The sequence below is a fragment of the Microtus oregoni genome, unplaced genomic scaffold (genome assembly GCF_018167655.1).
Source record: "Microtus oregoni isolate MIOR12 unplaced genomic scaffold, Mior012 000015F_ref0000493, whole genome shotgun sequence".
NCBI lineage: Eukaryota > Metazoa > Chordata > Mammalia > Rodentia > Cricetidae > Microtus > Microtus oregoni.
The window spans coordinates 25,239,328-25,246,614 of NW_024543074.1; the positions used below are offsets into that span (position 1 = coordinate 25,239,328).

The window sequence follows — 7,287 nt, forward strand, 5'->3', positions numbered from 1 at the left end:
CAAAGGAAATATCTGTTTTGATATTCCAGGAGACAGAAGATGTCACATTCTTCTATGAATATGCTCTTTTGGTAAGCTATGGAGGAGCAACAGGTGAACGTGGAAGAAGATCTATCAGATGTTCTAGATAAAATAAGGTAAAATAAATAAATGAATTTGCAAAAAAAAAATCTTGCTTATGATGCAACTTAGAATTCTTCATACTGAGCTCTAAAAGCATAAGAGCAGGAGGTGCAGAGAGAGATGAGTGGCATCATTAAAATGTCTTTGTGTAGACAATCCAGCCTTCTGCATGTCAGAGAGACTGGGAATGAGATGCAGAGTTGACGAGAAAAACACACAGACTTCTTTCCTGGAGAATAAAAGCTGCATCTTCATTTTAGTATTCTTTCTGTTACTTGTTCTACTCTGTTCTTTTTCTGTTCTGTTCTTCTACCCTGATGACTCCCTTCTTCCTCTTTCCTGTTGACTTCCTTCTAACTTCTTTATTTTTTCCCATACAGTTTATGTACCCCAGAAAAATCTTTTGAGCAATATAAAAATTACAATGTGGTTACATTCTATTTATAAGTGAATTGTTACAATAAGTACAAGTAAAACATCATGTTTCTTATTTCCCTTACATGATTATACATTTATGTATTGCAGGTGAAAAACAAATTATCCCCAAGAAACAAGTACATTCATGTCCAAGCAGCTTATTACATTAAAAAATTGTAAGCAAGCAAGGTTTTCTTCCCAGCCAGTTCTTTTACTTGCAGACTGAATTTTGCAGTTACAAAGAAGGGAGCTATCATTTTATTATTTATCTCAAAATGTAATCTTGTTTAAAAAACAAAAGTATAATGAATTTACATTTATATATAAAAAATCAGTCATCTCTATTTTAAATCCTCAAGGTGCATACCCACTCATTGACAGGTATTTTTTATTAAATCATATCAGGAGGCTGAAGGCAGAAATTGGTGCAAGGAATTAACCATCACCTTTGTTCACCAACATATTGCAGAAAAAAGGTAAGTCAGCCAACAATAGCCATGGTACCACTGTCCTGTTCCCTGAACTCAACAAGCCAATCTCTCAACTACTAAAAGTGCCTTCCTAAAGTTTAAATTGTTTTCCAAGATTTTCTACATCAAAACCATTAACAAAAACATCTTAACCTAATTTAACTAGCAATCTAAACTTTCTAAGGGTGGTGGTTGAATTATTAATCTGCTCAAGGATAAATGCTTAGAAAAAAGCTGCCACTATTATTGAAAGCACCGGTAAGACTGCCCAGTGAGGAGTTAGAAACCCCTGAGAGGTTTCATGCACTTAAAGGCTATGAGGGACATAGTGAACATGAGGGCAAAAAGCAGAGCTATGTTCAATAACAGCATGAGGTCCTCAGGACATTTAGTCTTTGCTGCTATGCCTCTCCAAAGCTCATTGTGATTTTTGCTGACTGCCTGGTCATGTTCCATGATTTCCAAAGTTGTTTGTTGTTCCCCTTGCATGACCCCCAACATATTTGGAATCTTTTGAACTTTCAATTCCTATAGCATACCCCAGAGAAGATAATTAGTTAACAACGCAATACAGAATCTCTAGGCAAAAAGAGAACATTTTCATTGGTAATCCAAAGTTTGTCATGGGGTTGTATATAGAATTTTGAGAGGATTTGACTCAGAAAAAAATCTTTCGGGGCCATGGTCATGTGAAATATTACTAGAAAAGGAACCAGTTACTATTGTTTAATATTCATAAAATAATGTTAACAAAAGGGGCAGATAAGATAAAAAAACAAATGAACTGTGTGTCTCAGAATAAAATTCATAAATTATTTAGTAATTAATGAACACGTAAACATGGTAGAAAGAACTGAATATTCAATCATCAGTACTATATTTATACAGATAACAAACATAGAAGTGTGCATGTAATAATTGTAATGTTTGAGAAATTGATATTATTGAACACATGAAAGATGGTTAACAGGAAGACATGATAATATTTATTTTGAATTCTAACATGTTTTCTCTTAAAGGTACCTGAAACAAAATGACAGAAGGGAACCAAACTGTAATCTCCCAGTTCCTCCTCCTGGGCCTGCCCATCTCCCCAGAGCACCAACACCTGTTCTATGCTCTGTTCCTGGCCATGTACCTCACCACTGTCCTGGGAAACCTCATCATCATCATCCTCATTCTACTGGACTCCCACCTGCACACACCCATGTACTTGTTTCTCAGCAACTTGTCCTTCTCTGACCTCTGCTTCTCCTCTGTCACAATGCCCAAATTGCTGCAGAACATGCAGAGCCAGGACCCATCCATCCCCTATGCAGGTTGTCTGACCCAGATATACTTCTTTCTATATTTTGGAGACCTCGGGAACTTCCTTCTTGTGGCCATGGCCTATGATCGCTATGTGGCCATCTGCTTCCCCCTTCATTACACCAGCATCATGAGTCCCAAGCTCTGTGTGAGCCTGGTGGTGCTGTCCTGGGTTCTGACCACCTTCCATGCCATGCTGCACACTCTGCTCATGGCCAGATTGTCTTTCTGTGAGGACAATGTGATCCCCCACTATTTCTGTGATATGTCTGCTCTGTTAAAGCTGGCCTGTTCTGACACACATGTCAATGAGGTGGTAATATTTATTGTGGTCAGCATCTTTCTTGTCCTGCCATTTGCACTCATTATCATGTCCTATGTACGAATTGTGTCTTCCATCCTCAAGGTTCCTTCTTCTCAAGGTATCTATAAAGCCTTTTCCACATGTGGATCCCACCTGTCTGTGGTGTCACTGTTCTATGGAACAGTCATTGGTCTCTACTTATGTCCTTCAGCTAATAACTCTACTGTGAAGGACACTGTCATGTCTTTGATGTACACAGTGGTGACCCCCATGCTGAACCCCTTCATTTACAGCCTGAGGAATAGAGACATAAAGGGAGCTCTGGAAAGAATCTTTTGCAAAAAGAAAAATCAACTAAGCCTATGATGGTAAAACTTAGAAATTCCACACAATTTCATCCCATAAACATATTTATGTGAACACTGGAATATTTTGTAGAATTTTCCTACCATGGAAACCTACCGTATTCATAGCTCATACTAATTGTCCACTACATTAAGAAGTTTAGCTAAATAGGTTAACATGGGGAGTAGGTCTTAGGGACTAGAATCACCTTTCTAATTGTCTTGCCCATATGGTCCTAGAAAAGTCCTATGTTGGATTTCTTTCCTTCTGATAATGAAGTTATTCCAGAATTGTACTATTTTTCCAGCTTTCTGTTCTGATATTACTATCCTTTTTAAATAGTACTTGTAATTCAACTCAATATTAGCGATATTCAAAAATATCAACTTCCTATGCTGACTTTGTTCTTTGTTTTTTCTTCTTTGCTCAGAAATTTTGACATTACTTTATTTCTTAATTCCCTGTACCCTTATTTATTTTGATGTTGTGGTGGTTTGAAAAGGAATGCCCCCATAGGCCCATATGCTGCACACCATTATTACAGAAAATAGTAATTAATATTCAAGGTATCAAACCACCAGAATTAATTTCTAGTGGAGGAAACTCGTTTACTGCAAAGCCTGTGAGAAATGCAGACTACAGAATATCTTTTGTTTCTGTCTGTAATTTTACATGTGCCAATTTGCATTCTTTCTCTGGTAGCTATGGAGAATTCCCCACAGCCTGCATTCTAATGTATATGTATTTTATGAATACTATTCTGATCTATTGGACATTTTTATCTGTGGATTGTAAAAAAGGTGGCTTCTTCATAGATGTATTGTCTAATTAATATTAATAATGTTAACCTATACAGAGTTTTGATGAATAAAAAAAACTGTTGATGTACAAAAGAGTTCACAATAGCCCAGAATGGAGTATGACAAAGGTTTATTTATTTGAAGATAAACTCTGAGAAAGAGTAGCAATCCACAGTCCTCTGCATGCGCTGGAAACTAGAAACAAATATAGCATACAAGAGGCCCACACACACTTTTGGATTGCATTTATACTATGTGAGACCACACCCAAAGTGGGCCAGTATCTTACAGGCTATTGTCTAAAGAAGTTCCACAGCACGTTCCCCTTTTGTCTAAATAAAAGAGTTCTAAGCCCAAAACGAAACTGTATACAATAAGAACAAATATCAAGTATTGTCCAGGAAAATAAAAAGGCAAAAACATACATAAAAATTAAAATTAAAACCAGCATGAATAACATCAAACAAGAAAAACACACTAAATGTTTCTTTTTCCTTTTTATTTTATTTATTTTATTCAGCTATACATTTTTTTCTGCTTCCCACCTTTCCTCTCCCTTCCCCTTCAACTCTCTCCCATGGTCCCCATGCTCCCAATTTACTCAGGAGATCTTGCCTTTTACTACTTCCCATGTAGATTAGAATCATGTATGTCTCTCTTAGGGTCATAATTGTTGTCCAGGTTCTCTGGGATTGTGATTTGTAGGCTGGTTTTCTTTGTTTTATGTTTAAAAAACACTTATGAGTAAGTACATATGATAATTGTCATTCTGGGTCTGGGTTACCTCCCTAAATATGATATTTTCTAGCTCCATCCATTTGCCTGAAAATTTCAAGATGTCATTATTTTTTCAGCTGTATACGACTCCATTGTATAAATGTACCACATTTTCCTTATCCATTCTTTGGTTGAGGGGCATTTAGGTTGTTTCCACATACTGGCTATGATAAACAATGTTGCTATGAACATAGTTGAGCATATGTCCTTGTGTCACGATTGAGCATCCTTTGGATATATTCCCCAAAAGTGGTATTACTGGGTCTTGATGAAGGAATTTCCTAATTTTCTGAGAAATAGCCACACTGACATCCAAAGGGGTTCTACCAGCTTGCATTCCCACCAGCAATGCAGGAGTGTTCTCTTTACCCCACAACCTCTCCAGCATAAGTTGTCATCTTGGCCATTCTTACAGGTGTAAGGTGATGGAATCTCAAAGTTGTTTTGATTTGCATTTCTCTAGTGACTAAGGATGTTGAGCATTTCCTTAAGTGTCTTTCAGTCATTTTAGATTCCTCTGTTGAGAGTTCTCTGTTTAGTTCTGTACTCCATTTTGTTCTTTTGATGACCAATTTCCTTGAGTTCTTTGTGTATTTTAGAGATCAGACTGTCTGATGTGGGGTTGATGAAGACCTTTTCCCATTCTGTAGGCTGTCATTTTGTCTTTTTTGCCATGTCCTTTGCTTTACACAAGCTTTTTAGTTTCAGGAGGTTCCATCAATTAATTATTATTTGGTAATATTATTAACTGTTTATTTATAATATTTAATTATTGTGCTGCTAGGGTTATATTTAGGAAGTGGTTTCCTGTGCCAGTGTATTCAAATGTACTTCCAAATCCCTTAAAGAAAGCCAAGAAGAGGCGCTTTGTTTGCCAGCTGCCCAACCAGCATGGAGGCCTGATCTCTCAGCGCAAGGAGACCCAGCGTTGGGGTGAGTTTCTGGCCCATGGCACCAGCCTGGGACGGGGAGCTCGGGGGTTCCTTGGCCCCCTGTCCTTCTCGGGCTCTCTGCAGGGCCTCTACTCCCTGGGTGCTGCCTCTTTCTTCCTGGCCCACCCAGCTTCCGTCCAGAGCCCTCCCCACTTCGGCCCCACCGCCCTCTTTTGGCGCGTGGCATTGCCCAGCCCAGCCTATCTGGGCGCTGGGTCCGAGTACTCGGGGCACCCGGGCGGGCTGCAGTTCCTTTGTTTCTGTGGCCTGCCTGCACCAAGCAGGGCAGGCGCTTTGTTTGCGAGCTGCCCAACCAGCACGGAGACCTGATCTCTCGGCGCCAGGAGAGCCAACATTGGGTAGGCAAGGAGACCTGATCCGGTAAAAGAAGAACCAGAGGGAGCATTTGGAAGAAGAGATGGGCAGACGGCAAGGCAAGAATTTGCCCAACAAGCTGAAAAGCAACATGAAGCCACCAGAAACCAGTGACCTCACAAGGGGAGAACATGAACCCCTTAATCAAGAAGAAGGAGAAAAGATTGACTTCATGAAAGTGATTGACACCCTTAAACAGCATGTAAAAAACGCCCTTATAGAAATGGATGAGAAATATAATAGAAAGTTTGAAGAATTGAATAAATCAGTGAATGATACCCTAGAAAACCAAGGAAAAACAATCAAACAAATAATGGAAACAGTTCAAGACCTGAAAACTGAAATGGAGGCAAAGAAGAAAACACAAACAGAGGGCCGGCTGGACATGGAAAATCTAGGTAAACGAATAGAGACTACAGAAACAAGCATAACCAACAGAATACAAGAGATAGAAGAAAGACTCTCGGATTCTGAAGATACCATAGAGAAAATAAACACACTGATCAAAGAAAACAGCAAGTCCAACAAACTCTCATCACAAAACATTCAGGAAATATGGGACACAATAAAAAGACCAAACCTAAGAATAATAGGAGTAGAAGAAGGAGAAGAAAGGCAGCTCAATGGTCCAGAAAATATATTTAATAAAATTATAGAAGAAAACTTTCCCAACCTAAAGAAAGATATACCTATGAAGGTGCAAGAAGCATACAGAACACCGAATAGACTGAATCAAAAAAAAAAAAAACATCCCCTCGCCATATAATTGTCAAAACACAAAGTATACAGAATAAGGAAAGAATATTAAGAGCTGCAAAGGAAAAAGGCCAAATTACTTATAAAGGTAAACCTATCAGACTTACACCTGACTTCTCCATGGAAACCATGAAAGCCAGAAGGTCCTGGATAGATGTACTGCAGAAACTGAGAGACCATAGGTGCAAGCCCAAATTACTATACCCAGCCAAGCTTTCATTCACTATAAATGGAGAAAATAAAATTTTCCAAGATAAAAACAAATTTAAACAATACGCAGCAACAAATCCAGCCTTACAGAAAGTAATTGAAGGAAAATCACTAACCAAGGAGTCCAACAATGACCACAATAAGTGAGACATCTAGAGACCCTTCACCAACACAAAACAAAGAAGGGAAACACACAAACTCTACGACTAAAAAAAAAAATGACCGGAGTTAACAACCACTGGTCATTAATATCACTTAATGTCAATGGACTCAACTCACCTATAAAAAGGCACAGGCTAAGAGATTGGATACGAAAACAGGATCCAACATTCTCCTGTTTACAAGAAACACGCCTCAACCACAAAGACAGGCACCTACTCAGAGTAAAGGGCTGGGAAAAGGCCTATCAAGCAAATGGACCTAAGAAACAGGCAGGTGTGGCCATATTAATCTCTAACAAAGTTGACTTC

The 7,287-nt window shown here is 38.7% G+C and overlaps 1 protein-coding gene across 1 annotated transcript; it reads left to right on the forward strand.

The window, feature by feature from the left end:
* The first annotated feature begins 2,013 nt into the window (after positions 1 to 2,013).
* On the forward strand, positions 2,014 to 2,988 carry LOC121456331 (olfactory receptor 1). The gene has a single exon (XM_041664417.1). It carries the CDS (start codon positions 2,044 to 2,046, stop codon positions 2,986 to 2,988), a length of 945 nt encoding a protein of 314 aa, XP_041520351.1. The 5' UTR covers positions 2,014 to 2,043.
* The last annotated feature ends 4,299 nt before the right edge of the window (positions 2,989 to 7,287 follow it).

What these genes read in the sequence shown, in the direction of transcription:
- LOC121456331 (XM_041664417.1), top strand. Translation starts at nt 2,044, where the DNA reads ATGACAGAAGGGAACCAAACTGTAATCTCCCAGTTCCTCCTCCTGGGC.